Raw genomic sequence first — 23679 nt, forward strand, 5'->3', positions numbered from 1 at the left:
ATAGGGTGTGTGAGGAGCAGTGGTGGCCGAAAGGCTGGAGCCAGGTCGTGGACCGCCCTGAACATCGGGAAGCACTCAGTGCCAGTCATCGTGCCTTGCTGTCCATGCAGAGCCCTCATTGCTGCAAAGCTTTCCCAAGAGGGCCCACCTCCGGCTGTTTGCTCCGGAACATAAGAACTCCCCAGAAACTGCACATGTGGACTTTGCCCTGCTCCTTACAGGATCTTCCAGGGACCTTAAGGCACCAGCCCAGAGATCCCTGTACCCAGTAAGGGTCTTGGAATATTTGGGGGAAGTCTTGGTAGAGTCAGAGTCCTTGGTCCTTTTACTCATGTCAGAGGGTGTTCCCAAAAAAACAAGTAAGAGAACACTCCTCCTGGCAAGTCCTCTAGGCAATTTTAGGGATGTCTCAACTGGGCTGTATGTTTCATGATACTTGAAGGTCGAAGCCTGATCTTCAATAGGAACGTGCCCACACGAGCTTTTCCTATAGAATTTTGGTCCTACCTGGCAACCTAGTAGGGACTCACGTTTGTTGGCTGGCTGATTGACTCATCCCACGTGGTCACACCCAGAGTCATTCACTAAACCAAGTCTAGAGAAAACTAGCGCTGCTTGTTTTTTCTGTGCTTAATGAAAGATGAGTAAGAACATAAATACTAAAAGGCCCTATCTTGACCTCAGTACTAAAAGAAAAATGCTAGAGTTAAATTTGAAACTAAAAGCAAATCTCACAGGAAAAGAAAAGATTTTGGCCTCTGGTCTAAGCCATAGTTTCTTATGACATAAGAGAATCCTTTTAGAGCATGTCCAATATTTACAAAATGCTATGATCATAAAGATTTTTTTTATGAACACCTGAAATCATTTAATTTACTTAAAAAAAAACAAAAAAATTAGGCATTTTGAATGAGGTCATATTTTTTATTGGTTCTGTGACCATGAAATGAATTTTCCATTTTTAGGATGTGCGTGGGATCCAGAGAACGTCATCGTTGTTAGATGTGGCTTCAGCTTGTAATTTTCAAAAGGGAACTTTAATGGAGCATAAATTTAAGTGCTCCCACAGAATTAAGTAAAACTTTTTTGGATAGTTACCGTGGAGTGAGCCCTGGGAGGGAGACATGCCATATATCTAATATCTATCCCACCCAGTAATTAAAGATGGTCATAAGCTTTCAAGTGAGACATTATCTGAAAGAGTGGCAGCTCCCACTAGATCTTTAGGGATGGAAGGTGCTGGAGCAATGGAACAGAGTCAAAGAAAGCGTGACTTTCATGGTAAGGGAAGCAAAGCTGGTAGTTGGTGAGTGAACTCAATTTCGCCACGGTCCGTGACCCGCTCCCATTAAGGTCTAGAGGTATAGAGGCTCCATTGCTGTCTATGTCAGCCTGTTCATTTTCTTCTAGTTCTTCTCTTCTTCACTTCCTGCTTCAGTGTCCTAAGTTGTAACACATAGTTGTGCTCTCTCTCCAGCAAATTTTGATGGTCTTTGTTTCTTTCTGCAAAAGTGAGAGCAAATCTTCCTCCTTCAACACTGATGCTGACTGTGTTTTCCGTGTTGTGCCGCAGTTCTGATGTCATCTGGCTTATGCTTGTCAGCGTTTTCCTATCCATATACTAAGGTGCAAAACTAGGTTGTGGGGCCAAACAGAAAATCGTCAGTGGAGGAGTAATCGGTTTAGCTCTGTTAACGTACTTTGTACTTGATGTGGCTATTTAAAATTTGCTCTAGTCCTCATATATCTTTGTAAAAATTGTTTAATACAGTTTTTTTTCAACACAAAACTCACCACTTAACGTCTCCCAAGGATGAGAGTCTATTCCTTTCCTAATGGGAATGTTCCAGGGAAAAACAAACAATTTCTGGTTGCAAATGGGCCCAGGCTAAGGGAACATGCATGCCCAACTCACTGAATGGTGACATTTTCACTTTTTTTTTTGGTGAGAAAGATTAGCCCTGAGCTAACATCTGCTGCCAATCCTCGGCTTTTTGCTGAGGAAGATTGGCCCTGAGCTAAGCTCTGTGCCCATTTTCCTCAATTTTATATGTGGGACGCCTGCTGCAGCATGGCTTGATGAGCCCTGCCTAGGTCCGCACTCAGGATCCAAACCTGCAGAGCACAGGAACTTCAGTACTATGCCAGCAGGCTGGCCCCGACGTTTTCACTTTTTAAAGTAGTGCAAAGTGTCCTCAAATTAGAATGACTTGACAGTCCCCCTTTAAGTGGATTATCCTTATTGGTTCATATATTTGTTCTAAACACGTCCTCTCTTTCATAACATTGTGGGCCTCTATCCGTGATTTTAATTTTCTAGATATCGGCTGCTATATCTAAAATATTGAGTCAGATACATTTTACAGGTGACAGCCTTTAAGAGCTGTCTCTCTCTCTTTTTTTCCTCTTTAGAAGATGCCATTTTGGAGAGCAATGATGGGAAGACTTTATATTGCATAAAATCTATAAATAGGATGTTTGACTCCCAGACTGCTCTGGTCTATGCAGTAAATTACAAATCACTATGAAAACTACAGGATCACCACTCTTCTAAAACCATGTATGCAGTAGTATCCAACTTGGGGGCCCTAGAACCCAGGGATTAATATCCTCCATCTTCTTTAGTAACAGAAAAAAGTCTTCTCACTCTTGGTTGGTTGTTAACATTACAGCAGTTTCTGAGATTCATGAAAGGAAAATCATAAAAGAACCTCTAGGTTGTGAACTACTAGTTTAAACCAAATTCTACTTCAACATTGCTGAAGAATTTGTTAACCCTTTGTGATAGACAGGAATGCCTCATAGCCTATGAGAAACAAGCTGTCGGGACTGAGTTCTAAGATGGATGGGTAGCATATATTCATTGTCAGAAGGCTGGAAGTCCATCGTAAATAAAGTCCCTGTAATGGAGCACACTGTGTTGTTGGTATTTGAGAAAAATAAGATTTAAAGCTGTGTTGTGGACCTGTAGCTAGTGTGTTAAATTAAGAATATGCAGATTATGATCTGCTGAATGAGGAGGCACAAGCCACCCACATGGGGTTGGCAGGTACCTCCGTCAGCATCCAGCCTCTCACTTTGGGGAAGTGAAAACCCCAGGGTCATTTCAGTTAAAGGCGCAGTTTCAATACTCTCACACAAAGGAAGTAAAATCACAAGGTTTGTTACTTACAGATCCAGAAACGAGGTAGGGGGGACGGGCAGTGAGCCAGGGGAAGGGCAGTCCTCTGTCCCAGGTCCCGAGCAAGCAGGAGATAGAGAGCAGGGTAGCAACACCCAGGACTTATCAGGTGGTTGGGGCCAATGTCACTAACTTTTCTTGGGCTCACCTCTGAGCATCAGGATACCCCAGAAAAAGCAAAGCAGGAGCTTGTGGCAGGAATCGTAAGCTCAGGTCCTTATCAAAATGTCCAGATTCTGGATGTGACAGGGTTGTCATACTGTAAAATGCCTAAGCAGCAACTCAAAATAGCTGTTCTCTCATAACAAAAGTGTGACTTTAATGCCAGATTGACTGGACCTAGTCCAGTAGGTGCTTGAAAAAACAGACTTGGTTCTACAGAAGTGAGTTGGAGTGTCTGAGTCTGCCTCAGACAGACTGAACAGTTGATGAGAAAATGCAAGGAAATCCCAGGCATCCTAGGACTCTTCATTTCCCCTCTCAGGGGAATTTAACTGGAGGGAGAGAGATGGTCTACCACACTGAGAGATGAATAATTAGAGGCACATAGCATCGCCTCTAAGAGCCACACATGGGTTTGAATCCTCGCTCTTCCACTTAGTAGCTTCGTACCTTCGGCAAGATATTTAACCTCCCTGAGTCAGTTCCTGTGGGGATAACAACTTCTTCATCACATTATTGTATTGTACAAAGCACTTGGGACTTTTTCCTGGCACTGAGTAAGCATTCAATAAATAATAGCAGTAACTGAATAGAGATGGAGGGATTCTGAGTTAGGGTCAGATAGAAAGTGACTTTTAGGGGAGGGTTTTTTCCTCCATCCTTCCTTAGCTAAAGTATAGGCGTCTTCAAAGAGTCATGGAGGCCGATGGGGACAGCGCATCTACCTCCACAGCCAGACCAGCAGAGAACTCTGGCACCCAGGTGGGTGCCAGTCGTCTCCACATTCCAGAAGCGTGTGTGATAGTTTCATTTTGCTAGGTCTCTAAGAGATTACAAAAACGTAATTGGGTTTAGAAATAACAAAACATTCTTTTCATCTGACTTGGAAAATGTCTGCTTGATAAGCTAGGTGTTATATTATCATCACCCAGCTGTGGAGCCAAATTTGTAATCATCATAGACCAAAAAAATAGCTACGGAAATGCTCGGCTTCCTGTGGATCCCAATAACATATAATCCTTTAATGGGGGACTCGGGGGTTTTGAAGAACTATAATGCCTGTGAAAAAGTTGCGTGTGGCTCTAAGTCTGCAAACACCTGTCAAGAACCTGAAATTCCCAACTCTACATAGAAATATTAAAGCTGAGAGGTTGCCTTGGTTGATTCCTCGGGTGTGGCCAGATCATGGTGCCACTAGATGTCACAACCCTGAATGAGTCCACCCTACAGAATTAGGGGCCTCACGCTTCTACCGAAGTTAATAAAAAGCTGTAAAAATATGTTCATATAGAAACCGAGGGAAGTGGCCATGAGAATTGATTCTACGCTGATTTTTTATTTTATCTTTCGGCTTTTTCCTTCTATCAAATGTTCATTTAGAAAAGGCATTAAAGGACAGATTTTCTTAAATAAACCTGATGTATTAATATTCAAGTTGAGGTACTAAAAAGATTGATCTGGAAGTGATTATTTACTTTTCAAAAATAATTGCTCTACAAAAAGACTCACTCAGGATTCCTCTAATTAATGAGGCCTCCTAAGGCATTTGACATTTAATTAGTTTTAATTACAGCTTTTGAGGACTACTCTGTAAGCAAGCCATACCTACATTCCTATTTGTTAATTGAAATAAGGACTAAATTATTACTATTGCGTTTTGGTAATTTTGAAACTAATTGCCTTCAGTTTCATGTAGGTTATTTGTTTTTAAATGAAATCTTCTAGGCCAGGAACTTTTTTTCTCCTGAGTCCATTGAAAGTCTCAATGATTAGAATGTATGTAATAGAGTAATTATCATCTATGGGATAGATCTTGTTTCAGATCTGCACTCTTAGGTACCATTTGCACAAAATCACGTTAATAGGAAGGTTATATACTATTTAAATGTCTGTCATGTATTATACTCCCTGCTCAGAAAAGGTCTTTATTCTCTGCCCCAATGGCATATTCTTTCTTCTGAGTCCATGGAAGCACCCTAGAATTTAAACAAGTATTCTTTTCAGAACCACTTGCCCTTCTTGCCTCCGAATGAGCGGCCTCCTGCGCCCTCCGCCTTGCCTCCCTCGCCCGAGGCTTGGAGATTGGAGGCCATGTCAGACCCAGGTCTGTGTTGGGTCCTTATCATCAGTGTATAACACTGGAAAAAGAAATGTATGCATCTGAGAATCAGGATTTGGACTGTAAATCACATCTGCCCTGTGTAATTAATCAAATAGAGGTTCATTTATGGCCATTTTGTCATTATAAAACTTTAATTTCTGTTTGGCTGAAAATATCCCTGATGGGTATGTGACAGGGTTGTGAACTCTTTGTATAAAAGCCCCTTTATAAATACGATTTCTTAAGGCTGTAATGATTTTGTTATCTGGGAGAGGGAGTGTGGGAAGAAATGTAAAATACAGGGCAGAGGGCGTGCAGTGAAGGCAAAGTTACAAAGTTCAAGGAAGCCTGCTTACAAAACTCCTTTCTTTGGATTGCTGACATTATCCTGAAGTCGGCTTTCTGGAGAAGAAAACTCATAGTGAAGGTGAGTCCAATCTTAGATCAAGCTCACCTACACTATATATATTTTCTGAATCGTGGTCAACATATTGACAAAATGGTCATTACCCCACCTCAGTATGCCAAAATCTCTTTAATGACAGCCCACAAATCCAAGCAGCGTGATCTCTGAGACAGGAGATTTTCACCCACAGGCGTGTGACAGTAGATTTTAGACTATAGACAAGGAAGTATGTGGCCTTGTCAGTGGGTAAGTCCAGACCCACTGCCTTGTCTATAAAAGCTGAGTAACTACTGCTATGAAATAGAATGTTTCTTCCAAAAAAGACAGTTAAGCAAAGAAATGTCATAGTAAATGTTCCATTTACTTTTTTTAAGCTGTCTCTTTGGTCCAGTTAGTGAAGGGATGTGAAGGTGTCATTTCTTCCATAAAAGACTAGTAGGGAGTTCCAAGAAATAGAGACTTTCCAGGAAACATTATCGTACCAAAAGCCCCCATTCCCACACTAGGCTGTTTCATAAACACTTGGTGGGGCTTTTGTTTCTTGTATTATTTTAATCCCTAGGGAGGAAGAGTCAGAGAAAGATAATGTCATGGGAGAAAGAAAGTAGTTCATAGGTAATGTGTATAAAATTGTTTTATGTTTCAATTTGTCCTCTAAACATCTACATGTAACTTTGTTTTCCAGCCATGCAATAATGAGCTTTGTAGTTTTAACAGCTTCTCATGCATTGTTTTTAACATGTGGCTATTTAGGGAGAAGACCTTGTTTTCCATTTATCACAAATTATTGGTCCTTCATCCTGTGCTCTGTTCCCTCCTGGCTAAACAGAGTTAGAGAGAGCTCTAGGAAGTGGAGAGGTGAAAAGCCGCTTAACCGCCTATTCCAGGAGTCAGGAAATCAAGTTAAACTTTTTGGACAGTATTCTGAAAATAAAGAAAATAGCCCCATTCTATGATTTTGACCACAGATTGAAGTTGGGTTTTGACTTTGTTGACGACCTTCACTTAGAAACATGAAGTCATTTATTCTGTTGGGTATGTTCCATCTTTGCTGTAGCTGTTAGATAATAAGCTACCACTGATGACTTTTTTCTAGCTTTACATGGCCGTTGATGGTGAAGGCAGAGAGCAATGGAAAGCTGTGTGTCCTCCTCTCCATCTTCTTAAATGAAAGGAGAGCACAGGTCCGAGGACTCAGTGCATGGACATACCCAGGCACATTTTTCAAGTTTCTTTTAAACTTAGGGAAAAAAAGCCATGCCTCCTTCAATCCAGTATCCCTTTCTAATAACTGCCTCCCCCTTCCTTTCCAGCCGGTGTTCTTGCACAGAGTGGTCTGCCTTCACTAACTCCAGCCTCACCTCCTCGAGTGAGTGTACCTTTGACTCACTAGAATCTGGCTTCTGCTCCCTTCCCTTGACTCAAGCTTCATTTGCTAAGATCCCCAGTAACCTGCGAACTATCACATATCTTCCAGACCTTTCCTGACTTCCTGACATCCTTCCATCTTTCCACTGTCGTTCTCCTGTTATTCTCCCCACCACCCTTGGCTTCTTTGACACCGTTTGGACATGGTTCTGTTCTGGGAGCAGTAAAATGCAGCCACTTGTTTCTCTCCTTCTTTGTCTGCTCTTCTGCCCATCCCTTGGGAGTTCAGCCTTCTTCACTTCTCATCTGAGATCTCAGTGCAGCCACCGTGACTTCACACTATCCATCAGTCGAACACCAAGCTCAAACTCAGTATTTTCAAAACTGAACTCTTTGGTTTCTCCAAAGCTCTGTTCTTCCTTCTAAGTTTTTGTCTGATAAATGGCACCAGTATTTGTCTCGTCATCCAAGCCCCCCGACCAGAGCCTCATTCTGGTGGTTTTGTCATGCCTCTGTATCTTTTGTGCACTCATAATTCCTTCTTCCTCGAGACTCTCTCAGATAAATTTCCTATGACTTTGTTCTTCTCCTGCCACCTTGAACAAATTCGTGGTGCTCATGCTAACCCATGCTCATACTTCTGTTATTATACTGTCAATTCTCAGTTATGTGTTTGTCTTCCTCCCTCACAACTAATTCCATGAGTTAGTCATTTTTGTATACTCAACAAGTGTATGATAGGCACTCAGCATCTATTTGAACAAATAAATAGCAAAATGGAATTGTCATGTAGGAAAAGGGAAAGGGATGGCCATGTCCATCAGACTTTTAAGGACAATGGAAGATATGGTGCCTATGATCCTGGCTGTTAGCCCCCAGGACAGACCCTTTTTACAGTTTACGTCAAACCCCCACTGTTAGATTATTTCAGTGTGTTAGATGGCAGTCACTTGAATATGCCTTCCTAAGAATATGCCTCTTAGACTAAAAAAAGTGACAGTTCTAGAAAGAGCAGAACTCACCACTTCCACCTTTCAATAAATTAACTCTGTGTATAGCCCTGGGTTAGCAATCTGCTGCATTGATACCAAGGACAGTTGTGTTAATCCTGGGTAGTAGTATCTTATATTTGATAAGAACTGAAACATTGAGCATTTAGAAAAGGGAAAAGACTTGTGAAGGAGCAAGGATGAGAGAATTGTGTTGGAAGTGTAACTGCTGGAAAGAAAAGCTTTAGACCAGAACTGTGTCCCAAGGCTCTGGGTACAGATGGGAGTCAGCTCTCCCTGGTGCCACTCGAATCCATGTTGCGCTCATTGTTGTAAACAGTAGGTGCCAGGAGTTCTCTATGAACACCCAAGCTACTCATAACCAGAAATTACCTACCAGTAGGCTCAGGTAACTCATAACCTGTGGTGGATCGTAACACCTGCCTCAAAACAGCACACCCACCCCTCGCCTAGGACCAGAGTTGGAGGTTTATTCCTGATACTCCAGATCTCTCTCCCTCCTTGTGCTGCCAGTTGAAGTTCAGTCTGAAGTGCTGCATTGGCAAGAAAGAGAAGGATGCTAGTCCACCAGGCATGGTGTATTCTATTTTATCCTCATTTTAGAATAGTAATTATTCTGGGAGGTGCTGAAAATGAAAGCCACAACATTTCCCAGTTTAGAAATATTGTTATTGTCCTTTTCACTCTGATACAATGTCAAGTGCGGTGACAGTGGACTTGACGGTAGTCATATGTGCCAGGTCTGCTGATACCTTTTTTCCCTAGATTGGCACTGATATGAAGACACAAAAAAATTCACATCCAGCCCAAATAGACTTATTAAGAACAATTTCCACATAAAAATGTAAAAGGCATTCTGATGGTATAGGCTTAAAAATAAAAGTGCCTTTTTCTTGTATTTTGTGTGATGTCTGTTAACTTCCACGTGGCATTCTGTGTGACATATTTGTGCCAGAGGTGACAAATCCCCACACTCTGCCATCCACAGGGCAGTAATAACGATGACAGTCCCTACCATTTTCATTTTCAGGCTAATTGAATGTACATGGGAAGTAAATAAATATAAACAGTGTGTTAGCACAGTTCAGAAGCAGTGACCAGTTCTGGTGGCTACTTACCATGGTCCCAGACCAGCATTTAACGTTAGGGGCTGGGCCTTAGGAACTGGCATTTAGGTGGGATGGCACTGAGAACCAGAGCAGAGAAAAGGACAGGAAAGCACAAGGTATGTTTAGGCGACACTGAATCCAAAATGTTGCATGAACCTGTGTGTTCATATAGAGGAGGAGTGGGAGAAATAACTGGAAAGATAGCATAAGATGGCATAATTTCTTCTAGCTAGAAAGACTACAGAGGGCCTCAGTGGGAGGCAGGAGAGGCTGGACTCTATCCAGTAATCAGAGGAGGCCACTGGAGATGGGAAGTAACATGATGAAAGCCACATGCTGAGACCTGTAGAAGGAATGTGCTGAAAATGTTGCACTTAACAGTGAAATTGAATATGAGGGGAAACTGGAAAAAGGGTGATTGGCCATCTAGTCTTGTAAAGTGCCTTTTATCGTCAGATAAAGTTCATTTCAAGCACAGCTACTTTCTTCTTGGATAAAAATGTCCCGTGTTGAATCGAATCAAGAAGCAAAGAAAAGTAGAATGATGACTGTTACAAGAGACAGGAAGTAAGAGGGTACAGTAAACCCTCAGTATTTGTAACTTCCAAATCCCCAAACGTGTACGTTCCACCCAAGCGTCTAAGTTCCCCATAAAGTGCAGTGAAATATGATTTCATTTGAGGAACCACATCTGGTAGCTACAAGTTGACAATGACATGTGGAGATGTGTACTAGGGTCCTCAGCTGCTCTCGCCCACTGAGGGCCACCCTCGTGCACCTGCCTGGTGTGGCACAAGCCACTCATTTGTGCCTTGAAAAAATTACAGCTCAATTCTTGTCATGGACAGGGTCCCTGTAAAGTCATTTTTTGTTTTGTTTTCTAACTACCTTTTCTCCTAAACAGGTTTCAAATAAGCCTAGTTCTTTCCCTCTGAACTCACACGCTCAGCCCTGTGTTTATATCTTTGCTGACCACATCCCATCTCCTAAGAGTAAGATCACACACATGGACACACTGGCACACATGCATACACACTCTCACACACACACATTAGTTCTTTAACTTCTTTCAGGAATCATGTGGCCACCCCAAAAGTTTTCTATATCTCAAACGCTGGGGAGTTCCATTTTAAACGCTCCCGGTTAGCCATGGCTCACCTCACAAGCCCTGTGACCTACAAATACTTCTTCTCACTACTCGCCTGCCTTCCCCTGTGGGAGACCTATTGGAAAGCTCTTTGGAATAGCCCAATTATGGAAGGAAGTGGCAGAACCACCTCTAAGTGACGTTGAGTGCCTGGGTTTGGTTATAAAAACAGGAAGAGAAGACTTCCAATAGGTCAAATTGAACTACAAGTGGCTTCTTTTCTGTGTTCTGAGACCCAGGTCGGCTGGTTACTTGAAGTTACAATGCGTATTATAATTGACATCTAGGTAAGCAGTCCCTAATGAAATGTCATGTTTAATGACTAATACCAAAATTTAGAAAATTCTAAATCAAATTCAGCACCAGCCATGTTTTCCTCTTGTTCCTTTCTAACTCAATGTTGAGAAGTGACTGTTTATTTTGAAAATTAAAAAGTTAACTGACAGACTCCTTATCTTCTTAGATTGTCCATGATTCCTATTACTATAAACATAAATAGAATCAAGCACATGTATAATAAAGTTATATCCATCCACCCTAGATTCTAGATATTCCCTGAGAAAGGAAAAAAACCGTAATTGGCCACTATGCAATTCACTAACAAGACAGAAGGAAGATGATACAGTGTATTGGTTATTTATTTTGTAACCAGAATATACCCCCAAAAGCCAGGAAATGAGTGACCCTACCAGAGCTTCAGTGTCCATAGTTAGTTCTCAGCTTCTTAAGGAAAAAAGACCCCAAAGTGGCTAAGAGTTCCCCTGGGCCAGCTGGACGATCCTCTGTCTTGCTTGTCCAAACCTCATTTCCTCCCAGATTTTCTTTCTGCTGTCATCCACCACCTTTTAAAGAACTCAAAAGGGAAAAGCCTGCAGCTGTTGGAGAAGAAAACCTGCTGCTCTGAATATTTTGTTTTAGCCTAAAGAGCTCCAGATGAAACACTGCATCCAGTGGGCCCCAGTAACCAGGGCTGTGGGTGCTCCAGGTGGGAGCGATGATCCCCAGCCCCAGGAAGAAATGCAAGGGGTGAGACTTTTTAAATTGCTTCCATTTCACTTAGAATTAAGTTTTGCAGGGTCACGCATGGTCACATGACTTTTCCTACCGTCTAGCTTTCTCTGGCACTGAGTCAGGCCTGGGAAGCCAGTTAAAGGCCTGGTGTGCAGTGTAGGTGGTGGAAGACGCTACGTAACGGGAACCCATTTCATTTGGTGTTAAGCAAGCTCATTACCAAAGCTAATGGGAGCTTACTGTTTCATTCTTTATTCACCCAGAGCTGCTGGGACAGAAAAGAATTGAAGGCAAAGGTGAAAAAATTGGTGGGGACACGGCCTAAAATCAGGCGAGGGCAAATTTGATGAAGTCAGAATTGGCTCTTTTTTACCTAGGTAGCAGAACCAAGTAGAAACTGCCCCCTGCTGCCTGACACAGAGAAGTGCATAAAAAAATGTCCACTTCATTAAAAACAATCATATTCTGAGGCCTGCAGTGAATGGAAAACAAACTGGAGTGATGGCAGGCTGATTTGAGGAAGCTGCAGTGTCACAGGTCCCCCAGCTCCTCTCCAACACAAAGATGAAGGGAGGATGAGAGAGGTGGACGCAGCTCTTATAAAAGCACTCTTTGGATTTGGGCAGCTGCCCTCTTGCTCGGTCCAGCAGCGTCAGTATAAGCCGAGAGCTTGTTAGAAATGCAAACCCTCAGGGCCCCCCTAGGTCGGCTGAATCAGAATCTGCATTTCAACAAGATCCCCAGGAGATTCACGTGCACATTTACATGTGAGAAGCCCTGAAGATAACTCAGAAGGACCTTTAACAGTGGAGAAGGCCCACTGTTCCTTGAGGTTTGGGTCAAATTGAACTCAATTTGAACAGTGAATAAACACAACTCAGTAGGAGACTTTAATCCTCTTATGTGATTGCCCTTATTTTCTTAATATTCCTGCTTTATGCATCCTCACATATCACTGGCTCTTTAACTTGCTGCATTTCACCTTACTTGCTATTGTTCAGCAGCAACTGGCATTTGCCAAGGAGTTTCTTTCAAAATAAGTCTGTCCCAGCAAGGACACGACAGGCGTCGTTTTTGTCTCTGGCAGCCTCTGTGTTTCCCATCACTCTTGTCTGCTCCAGTCTTCTCTCTCCCTTCCTTACATCCCTCCTGTTAGCATTTTAAGAGTAGTGACTTGACCCTACAAGATCGAGCTGGCCCCCAGTGGCATTGTTGGTCTTTTGCTAACCCAGAGTGTTCTTTTCTGCGCCAGGTCAGGGAAGAATGCCGGCTCCTGAACGCCCCACCTGTTCCACCCCGAAGTGCAAAGCCTTTGTCCACAAGTCCCTCCATCCCTCCTCGCACAGTCAAGCCAGCGCGGCAGCAGACTCGCTCTCCCAGCCCCACCTTGTCCTACTATTCTTCAGGGCTGCACGACATGTAAGTCTTGACGTCAGGGCCCACTTCAACACGATTCCTCTCATCAGCCAGGTCCCGGGTTCTTGAGAACAGTTTCAAGGTAGCCACAACCTAGGCAGGTGGTGGGAGAGGAAATGTTCTTTTTAAACATTAAAAAGAAAAACAAAATTCTACTGGAAGAGCATGATGGGGCCCTGTTGGTTTTGAGCTAGGATGGAAGAGCCAGTGACCTCAGAAGACACAGAGTCTGTGAGAAATTCAGTGATAAAGGCTAGCATCTAGTTCTTTCCACTTTGGCTTCGACACAAGCAGACAGCACCTTCACCTAGGCCCTAGAATTGAAAGGGTCCTGTTGGCTCTCTACTCTGCACTTCTGCTCAGGGCAGGACTCCCTCTTGATCATCACTGTTGGGTTGTCATCACCACTGTCTGGATTCTTCCAGTGCCTGGAGCCGTTCTTTTGCAGTGTGGCTCATTCCATTGTTGGCAAATGCCAATAACGTTTTTTAGAAATCTTTCATTATATTGAGTTGAAATCTATCTCCATGTAACTTCCAGCTATTTCTTGTGTCTAGAAAAACCAGTCTAGCTCCCCCCTGCTTCTCTTTGTCAGCCTGTGAAAAACGTCAAGTCAGTTATGATCTAAGTCTTCTCTTTTCCAAAAGAGACAGCCTCAGTTCCATCAGCTGTTTCCCCTGACATCACTGATCCCTCATCAGCCTGGTCACCCAGCCCTAAGCACACTCTGGTTTCGCTGTCACTCTTAAAATACGGCCCCAGAGCTGAATGCACCATGTGTGATCTTTATAGTGTAAACAAGCTCTTTTTTGCAGGTCTGTTTTTGTTCTCTGGACATTTAAATCCTTATACTAATGTTACTCTATTGTACAGAAACCAAGGCAAGCATAAGCATTTTATTTGAAGCCTTTCTTCCTACCTCATAGTTTATATATTTTTTTTAATTGTATATTTGCCATTGCCACTGTAGCATTTTAAATCATCATGTTCATATCCATAATTACCAATGTATTTTAGTAATTTAAAGATTCTTTTTTTAAAAACCCAAGGAGGTTAGCAGGTATTTTATTGAATTCATGATAAGAAATATATTTTTTTTCCTCAATTTTTCCTACATGTTTCTGCTCAGAAGTAACATCTGTGGGGTAAGGAAAAACCTGGGATTTGGCTTTTCTTTTTTTACTAATCTCTCTTTCTGTGTTTGGTTTTAAGCAGCGTTACTAAAAGTGACCCAAGTCCTTCTGAAAGTGCTCCTGTTTCCTGCTATCCGTGTAACCGCGGGAAAACTGATTCTGTGGACCTGAAGTCCCCGTTTGGAAGTCCCTCTGCTGAAACTCTCTCCTCCAGGCTCTCGTGGCCCAACCATTACTCGGGAGCGTCGGAGAGCCAGACCAGGAGTGACTTCCTGCTGGATCCAAGCAGGAGTTTCAGTTATCCCAGACAAAAGACGCCAGGCACACCAAAGAGAAACTGCCCAGCACCTTTTGATGTTGATGGCTGTGAGCTCTCGGCCAGCCCCCCCGGCCCCGTCACTGCAGAATTCAGTAGCAGCGTCTCTGGTTGTCCTAAGTCAGCCAGCTACTCTCTGGAGAGCACGGACGAGAAAACTCTTGCAGCTGGCACGACAAAGCAGAGCGTTTCATGCCCTGCCTTACCCCCCAGGGCCCCAAAACAAGTGGAAGAGAAAGCGGCCTCTGAAACTTCTCCTTTGCCTCTGAAAATCGATGGTGCTGAGGAGGACCCCAAGGCGGGGTCACTGGACCTGTCTGAGGACCAGTACTTTGTTAAAAAGGGCATGCAGGACCTCTTCTCCGGCTCCTACCCTTTCTCATCTCCACTCCACCTCCAGCTGGCCCCCAGGTCCTGCGGTGATGGCTCCCCGTGGCAGCCCCCCGCCGACCTGTCAGGACTCTCCATAGAAGAAGTGTCCAAGTCGTTACGGTTTATTGGTTTGTCTGAAGATGTCATATCGTTCTTTGTTACCGAAAAGATTGATGGGAATTTGCTTGTTCAACTAACGGAAGAAATCCTCTCAGAGGATTTCAAATTGAGCAAACTGCAGGTGAAGAAAATCATGCAATTCATTAATGGCTGGAGGCCCAAAATATAGCCAAATGACCCCAGCTAGTGTTGAACGAAACTGATACATGTGTGTGCTAGAAGGGTTGGGCTGGGACACAAGTTCATGGGTTTTTTTTGCACTAAAAATCTTCTCTGTAAGTAGGGATAAGAGAAACTCTTACTATGCAGATTCCGTTTTTTTGAATGGTGAACAGGCTATTTTGTACATCAATAAAAATGCTGTACAGAACACTTAGAGGTGTGCCTTGTACATCCCTCAACACTCAACAGCTGCTAAAAGACAAAAGGCGTGCTCAGAGAAGTACTTCTTGCCCAAGTAGATGTCTGCGAGGAGGTATGATATTTATTACAAAATAGCCAAAGCTGAAAAACATAAGAATCTTAAAAAAAAAAGAAAGAAAAAAACACACATTGAACAACAGTTCCCTCCTTTGGGAGGAATTGACTTTAGACAATTAACTCTATTCTGTGCTCTGTTGTTTGGATTGCTTAATGCTAATTGTTTTACTCTTGTGCCTGAAAATGTTAGTGATATGAAATGACACTTTAATGTTATATGCTTGGTGGGGATCTTTTCATCAAAAGACGTTTTCCAAAAGTCGTGTAGATAGAGGATATAAGACATCTTTAGAAATAATACAAATCATGACCACAATAATTTATCTATAACTGCTGCTAATTTTATTAAGCAGAGGAAAAAACCCCAGAATATATACATATATGTGTATATATATGTATATGCAATATAAATGTATATGTTTTAAACATCATTATGAGTCTGATATTTGAGATAACATCTGTTCACTTTCAGATATGCATTGAGGTTTGGGGCCTGGCTCTCTTAGGAATAGTGGACAGAATGATTCCAAAGATTTTCAGAAGCCTGTCACTCAAAGTTTAGTCTTTATTAGGCTTCGTCACTGAAAACTTGGAACAAATCAATAGAGAGTCTGTATTGAAGAATTAAATTTGATTTTAAGCCCATCGTGGGACTGGGTTTTGCATAGAATATTCCTGTGCTGATGTCTGGGGAAATGGCAATTTCTGTCAAATGATAATTCTCCTGTTTGAGAGTTTTATTCTCTTGGCGTGTGATAGTGAGAGCTGTGAAGGGCATTTCTGAGAGTGTGTAGAATGTTCTCAACATGCTTCATGCTTTAGGAGAGCTCAGAAATCAGACGTACCCTCTTATGTTGTTGTATGTGCTACAGCTGTTGAGTAATTCTTAAAAGCGTCAATAAGTGTACGTTAGGTCATAATTTCTCCTTTCCTCTCTTCCAAAGAAAATACATTATTACCACATTTTCATTCCAAGAATTCCAGGACGTTATTCTGACAATTTTTGCCAAATGTGATTAAATAATCCAAAATATAATGACCTCATCATCATTATTGGCTTTTTGAAGGAATACAGTCTTAGACAAGTTTTGGTTCTCTAAGGAAGCCATCACATCTATAGCCCTGCATCCCGTCAGGGTCTGACTCTGGATGTGCAGACAGTCTGTGAGTGAGGTTGGCCAGCCAGAGGTCCGCGTGACTTGCAGGATTGGCTTCTATTTTATTATCTGCTCTTCCTGCTCACCAAAATAAATAAATAAAGGTAAAGACAAGACCTGTCCAGTGTGGGATTTTTCTTGGGATTAAAAAAGATGTTTTTAATCCGTCTTATGGTTTAGAGTTGAGGTGAATTGATACCTCTTCTCATTTCCCATCTTAAATCTCCTTTAAAAAACAAAAAACACAGCATTTTTTCCCCCAACACATCTCCCAAAATGTAAATACTATTCTCTAGGTAAAAAGGACCCCACAAAGAGAGTACTCTGTACAATTTGTCACGCTGGAGCACCTCTTCTAAAGTAACTGACAAATCTATGTAGCAGTTCCCAGTGCTGCAGTCACGTGACAAGACCCCTCAATTACTTTCATGTTTAGAAAACTTCCTTCTGTGTGAGAGGCAATGCCCTTAGTAAAGTTAACCTCTCAGAACTTTCCTTTAAAATGAAAACGGGATGCTATTGAAAGGCTGCGAGTTTTCTTTGGCAAACCCTTTCAGCATCTGTTTTAAAACACTTAGCCGTCAGACACAATTCTCAAATTCAGCGGGGAGGAACAGGGTGGGTCTGGGTCTTCTATGAAGGTTACCCCAAATAAATCTTTTTTTCTTTTCTTTCTGTTTTTCCTTTTGCAAACACTCTACACAAAGTAGCTTCTGGGTTTTGTCTTGGCATATTTATGTTGAGTTTGTATGGATGGCAATGGCACTAGGGAGACTCCTTGAGAGCAGGGATTATGGCCTTTTGTTTCGTGTATTCACGTTCATTGAGCGCCTTGTGTGAGCCAGGCCCTACGCTGTTATGACTCGACAAAGCTGAAAAAAAGACATGGCTTCTACCCTCTTGGAACTCCTAATATTTATATTTAAAGTCACAATTGTTGAGACTGCACATGTGTGGGTAAGAGGAGCATGAAATCCTCTGGCAGTTAGATGCATGGAGAATTAAGCGTGTCCTGTCTTTAAAGAAACCATAGATTGAAGAAATGGCAGCCTCTATTAAAGAGATACGAAATAAACACCACAAGACCGTTAAAATTTGGAATACGTTGGAGGCAGAAAGTATCTCTAACTCCCACTAGCTGGTCTCATTTACTGATTTGGAATTTTTTTTAATTATAATAAGTATCTTCTGGCATCTCTAAAGCCACAGATAAATGTAATTGCCATTCCTGAACTGAGCACCTGTCTGTTGAGGACCTTGGCACCCTGACTAGACAAGGCACGCATAGCTGGAGAGAATCCTGACAAGAAACACCGAGCAGGGGTAGGAAGGAAACAGCTCTTTCCTTCTGAGAGCTGGGTTTTGTAGTGAAAAGTAATGTATGGAGATCCCCACAAGCAGAACCTTTTCTAACCAACCAAATCAAGACTGAGTACATCTGGCAGGTTTCCTGCAGTCTGTGCAGTGACCACGGTGCTTGGGGGAAGGTGTCTGTCCATACAGGACTCTTTTGTCTTTAAATTCTTGGCTAAAATCATCATGGCTCCCATCAGAAAAGAAAATCAGCAATAAACCAAACCAAGCAACTAAATGTAAAATGTGGACCTGACTCATGTTGGGCTGGAGAACTCAAACACTCACAGATCAATTCCTTCTCAGAATCTTGTAAAATGCCTGCAAATTCTCTCTTCTTTAAGTTGAGCTGCTCAGCTTTATGAACTGTGAAATTTACATTTATGCTCTTTCAACCCACATAGACGGCAAGCTGCGAGCTGCCCATTCGACTAAATTGCAATGTTTATTCTTGTTTCATGTAGAAATAAAACAGCAATCTCATGGAAAAATGTTGTGACCATCCATTCCAAGCATTTTCAGTCACGTACATAAACACCCTGTGCTCACATTCCAGAACCACCTGCACATCATCCATACGGCTGCTCGAGAAGTTCAGGGGACGAGCGTGGATGGATAGAGGGTCCTTCGTTTTCCAAACACGTTGTATAACAAGTCACTACTCATCATGCCTACAGAGTATAAGATTAACATTTTGAATAACAAACTGGAAAACAAAACAATTCTCCAAAGAACCTTGTGAACTGTTCAAAGAAAATTCCAACTTCAGTCCACCAGAAAAGTTACATGTGAGATTGGACACACGAGACTTTCAGAAACTGTCCATTATGTCAATTCTGACTATTTTTCTAGTCATATAAGGCACCAGGCTGCTAGGACAAGAAATTTAAAATGCCCGGAGCACAAAAGATGGGAAGTAGGACTTTCATAGTGTGGGGTTATAATACTGTGGAATTCTTATGGTCACTTCTTGTCAAATCACATTGTGTAGTCTTCAAAACTTGGTGTTTTAAAATTTGTCTCATTGTGAAGGCCAGAAACTGGGGGTAAACATGGTTTCAGTTAAAAATATATACAAATATCTTCTGTAATTTTGCTGCTCTGTCTAATTTTTAGGCTATGAATTTTGTAATGAGCTTGTCAGATTATGGATTTCCTTTGTTTACAATCTCATGTAGTGGGGCTCAGATAATTTCTTAGCTATAAACCTCTTCTCCCATTTTCGTGTTAAGTTCCATTTAAAATATTGTTTAAGCTAAGCCTAAAAATTGAACTCAGTTGAAAATTTGGGAAGTTTTCCTTGACTTATGTGGAAATGGTATAGTCTTTTCAAAGAATTTTGTAACCGTCTTTGCAGTTTCTTTGCTTGGGAAAGTTGGATTGTTAATAACAATTGTATTACTTTCCAGAGCATTTTATCTAATGGGCCCAATGTGTACCTCAAGATAAACATGGTATGTTATGTCTAAAAAATTCATTGTTGATTTAAATGGTTCTGAAATGTCTATAAATAAAGAAATTTTAAAAGTTGACCCTCTTGCAGTTGTTCCTCAGTGAGTCAAATCTAGTGTATAGTTTTCTAGAACCTCTCTTCCCCACCCTCATTTAGGAGAAGGGAGCTTGTCTGAAGGGCTTCTTAATGCTGCAAGCCCGTTCCATGTTAAGAGATTGAGGACTATGGCTATTGCACATGGAAGAAGCCAGAAACCCGGCAACCTCATGGCATTCGAAAAGAATCCAGTAGCTGTGTGGTCAGGAGTTAGAACAAAAGACAAGTATAGATGAAGTGGTGATCTTTAAAAAAAAAAGTTTATGTTCATACAGGGAAAAGAAAGATGATACAAATTCATATCTCTTTGGCTTATATACAGTTTAACTTATATAATTACAACTAGCATAAACAGTGAGCAGAAATGGCTGGGGGTACTAGAGGAAGTCATGAACATTCAACATCTGTGACATCCACCAGTAGTGGTCTACAGAGAAGTTGGCAAATAGCAAGTGGAGGTTGGTTAAGGGAGCTTTTATTTAAAGTACTCCAAATAGCGTGAAGTAGTTTCCCAACATTTTGTGCCCTAAATCTTCCTGTCTTTTTGGGAGGAGGAGGGAATCAAACCATTTTATTGAGGGAATTCGGGGGAGGGTCAAAGGGCTGGAAGAACAATGAGATCAGATGTCTTCGGCCACATCCCCGCCAAGATCTCCCCAGGTTCACAGTCACCGAAAAGTCTTCCTGTCTTAGTTTACTAGACAGAGCATCCCTAAATCGTTCAGTCCATCTTATACATAAGCCTTCAACCATTCTGTCCTATTTCACGGGGATAAAACGTGACTAAACCCATAGGTAGCCACTTTCCTGGATTTCAGGGATGTGCACTGGAAGAACCTAGAAGAGTGAGATGGGTTGGCAAAAATGCCCAAGGATCTACCTCAAGTTCCTAGGAGCACTTACATCGGAAATACGCCAGGACATTTGACTCCCTCAAACTGTATATTGCAAAGGAAATCTGAGTTTAGAAATAAGTTGGGTTAGAATCAAATATCCTCCGAATCCCACGTGTCTGAGATTAGAAAACGCCAAATCATTGAAAACAATGAGTAGGTGCGGGGTAAATTCTTATCTCACTGAAGTGACTTTTCCCTTAAGACACCCTCTTCCCTATTTCTGCCTCTCCTTGCTTAGCTAACTCGTACAACCCCTTCAGGATTTACTAAATATCATCCCCCAAGTTGATTAGGTTTCACTCCTCTGTGCTGACAGCTTCCTATGCATCTCTCTGACCCCTTGTAAGATATCAGGACTTACGTCTTAATTGTTATATCTTCAAAAGTAGATGCTACTTGAGTTTCTATTGAATGACAGCATGAATGCCATCACATCTCTGATGGTGACCAGTCTTTGTGCCGTCAAGATCAAGACTAGCCTCAAAACAACAGAATGAAGTCAAACAAATGACGTAAATGAAACTTGTATTCATCATAAAATTTCTGAGAATAAAAGAGAGCAAAATATGAACTTGTTTAGAGATCCTGGACTGAGTTTATATGACCTGCCAATGAATAACTTTTTCTTCTCACAGTTTGATTAAGCCAATGACTTCAATTTTTTAATGATATAAAATGAACTAAAAATACATCAGTGCGTTCCCATAGGTTGACTCAAATATTGGCTCTAAAAGATACAGACAACTGAAGAGTAGTAGATATGGTTGCATGACCTAAGCTAGGAGTGATCTGAGGACCAGAAGCAGTGATGGGTGAAGATAAGAAACTGGGTGCTCAGAAGTACAACTTACCAGGAGACCTTGTCGCAGAGCATAGGAAATTCTGTCAGTGGGCACATCACTGAAGTTTAGAACCAGAGGAAACCTTGGAAATGATGTGGTCCAACCTCTTAACTTTATAGGCATGAAACCCATGGAGGGTAAATGACTTCCGCCAGGCCACCTACAGTTTGTGCCAGGACAAGAGCTAGAAATAAAATCTCCTGGTTCCCCATTTTATACTTACTCTGTTACAACATTGTCTCCCAATTTCCTCAATTGACTTCTTAAAATAGCATTTCATGATTTTTTCAGCATGTTTAATTCCCTACTCTGGTTCTCCCACTTCTCCTTCTTCTAAGGCTAAAAAATGGGAGACAATCTTCAACTGATGCTCCCCAGTCAGTGCTAGCTGGAAATCAAGAGAAACCTCTCCCGCTTATAAAATGGAGGCTCTGAGCATGTCTCCTACTTTTTGATTATAAGAGATGACTCACTAAGCAGAGAGACTAAGTCAGACAGGTATAAGATGAAAAACTGAAATATCCACAGAGCACACGCGTCTTTCATCCCTCTGTATGCAGGGTACAAACTGGGCCACCTAGGTGAAGAAGGAGCCGTAGTACTAAATGTGGCCACAGGGTGTCGGGCTTTTCCATCCAGCTAATGACAACCAAGGATTAGTCCAATCAAAGCTCTGATGGAGGAAAATGGTGAGTCAAGTCAGTAAAGAGTAAAATTTTAAGTCCAGCCATATCAGAGGTCTCTATCTTCCCATGAGTCACTTTTCCACTTCCTTCGTTAGCCAAAGGCATTAGACTCCTGAAGTCATGGAAAGGAATAAACAGAAGTGGCTCAAAAAAGCTAAGGAATTTGAAAGTGGGGCACTGTACAGTTTTTCAAGCCAGATATCCACTGGGGAAGAGGGTAGAGGGATTTTCAATGCGCAAAATTGACCTGTCAGATGGCTTGCCCCTTCTTGGTTCTGTGTCTCTGGAATTTTGAAAGTGAATAATGCAAATCAGAAGCTCTTGAGTAAAGAAAGTTGTATATCAGGTTTTTTTATTCCACTGGTTGGTTTTGAGCAACGAAACTATCAACCGGAAACAAAAACTATCAAGTATCTTCACACTAAAGCTGACTTTCAAATTAGGGTAGAGACAGTACATCTCCAATCCTCCTTCACCTTGACGCTCAAAGCATAAACCTACCTAATAGATCCTGGAAGGAAGAATAAAGATAAATCCTAACTAGCAAAGAGAATGTTAAGCTTCAGTTTTTGGATAAATATGTTTTGGCTTCATTTTCCATGCTTCTTACTCCTCTTGGTAGTGCAGTTATTAACAAAGTAAAAGAAGTCTCTTTTTCACTTCAACTTTTAAGGAGATGCTTGATTCGACAAATCTAGTGAACTGCCAATAGTTTCAGTTTTAGTTTAGGTTGCCATCTTGAAACAGTATAATTGCCAATGAAAGTTTTCATAAGACCCTTCTCACCTGTTTTTGTCACATTTCAGTGATTGGTGAATAAGGATCATGGAAAAATGAGACTGTTCTGAGAGGGGACCACAAGTCACAGAAACACTGCTCTTCACGTTTCAAAATAGTTTGAGATCCTGGTTTCATGCTTCTTTTTATGTTACCTCTGTCCTACACACGAAGGTCCTCACTTTTGGCTTCTTGTCTATGTGAAGACTGTAGAATTATGCCAGCTCTCCATATGCATCCTATTTGTCCCCATCTAAAGTTGAAAAAGTCTCGCAATGTAAATTATCATTTACCATTGAACCAAATGCCATCTTAACAGGTGATCTGACTGACCTCCTCTCCTTGAGCCAGGATCACTCATGAGCCCACTTGGTCTCAAAATCTGAGTCCTGGACAGGACTTCAAAGGCCTTCGCATACTGTGAGGATCTGTTCCTGTATGTAGCGATCTCCAGAGTAGAAGATTCCATTCCTACATTGAACAGTTCTCGGTTCTTCCTTCTCTGCCTCATTTTACAAATTAAATTGTCCACTTAATTTGGTGGTGTGTGAGTTATATCACAATTTGTTTAAAAGTTCACCTATTCCTCCATAGGGATAAATTGCGAATCGGGTCATTTTCTATCATATTCTTTCTCAGGCCTAGAAACTGATCATTTTCTTTTTAGTTTTCCTCTGATGAGAATAGCTCTTAAGTTGTCACCAAGGGCTCAGCACTGTGTACACCAGTTATCTGGCACATTTTGGAGAACTCAAATTTCTCTATATTAATCATCCCAGATGATAGAAAGATGCGGAAGTTATTTGTGCTGGCAGAAGGAAAGGGCAGCCTGTGGAGATAGCATGTTACAGCAACTGATCACGTACTGGGATCCAGGAATCAGTTAATCATTGATAGTTTGTTATCGGAAGGTTGAGATAACTAACTTATCTTTCACAGATGACTGTGCAGAAGAGCAGTTTGAAGCGTGGAATGGGGAAATGAAGTACACGTTCTTCTCGTTCAGCTAACTATTAAGTGTATCTCACCAGAATTAATGTGCAAGGGGGAAAATGCTATTATTTAAGCTTTGCCAGCTTCTTTGAGA

At 41.7% G+C, this 23679-nt stretch overlaps 1 protein-coding gene across 2 annotated transcripts in view; it reads left to right on the forward strand.

Moving 5' to 3' along the window:
• The window catches only part of GAREM1 (GRB2 associated regulator of MAPK1 subtype 1), a 189480-nt gene extending 170106 nt beyond the window's left edge, over window positions 1-19374 (forward strand). The window contains exons 5-6 of one of the 2 annotated variants that reach the window (XM_046671435.1): window positions 12748-12914; window positions 14124-19374. In XM_046671435.1, the coding sequence (XP_046527391.1) occupies window positions 12748-12914; window positions 14124-15021 (1065 nt within the window). In that variant the 3' untranslated portion in view covers window positions 15022-19374. The remainder of the gene's footprint in view (window positions 1-12747; window positions 12915-14123) is intronic. The other variant, XM_046671436.1, reaches the window with a different exon arrangement.
• The last annotated feature ends 4305 nt before the right edge of the window (window positions 19375-23679 follow it).

Source organism: Equus quagga, chromosome 9 (assembly GCF_021613505.1).
Source record: "Equus quagga isolate Etosha38 chromosome 9, UCLA_HA_Equagga_1.0, whole genome shotgun sequence".
Taxonomy (NCBI): Eukaryota; Metazoa; Chordata; class Mammalia; order Perissodactyla; family Equidae; genus Equus; species Equus quagga.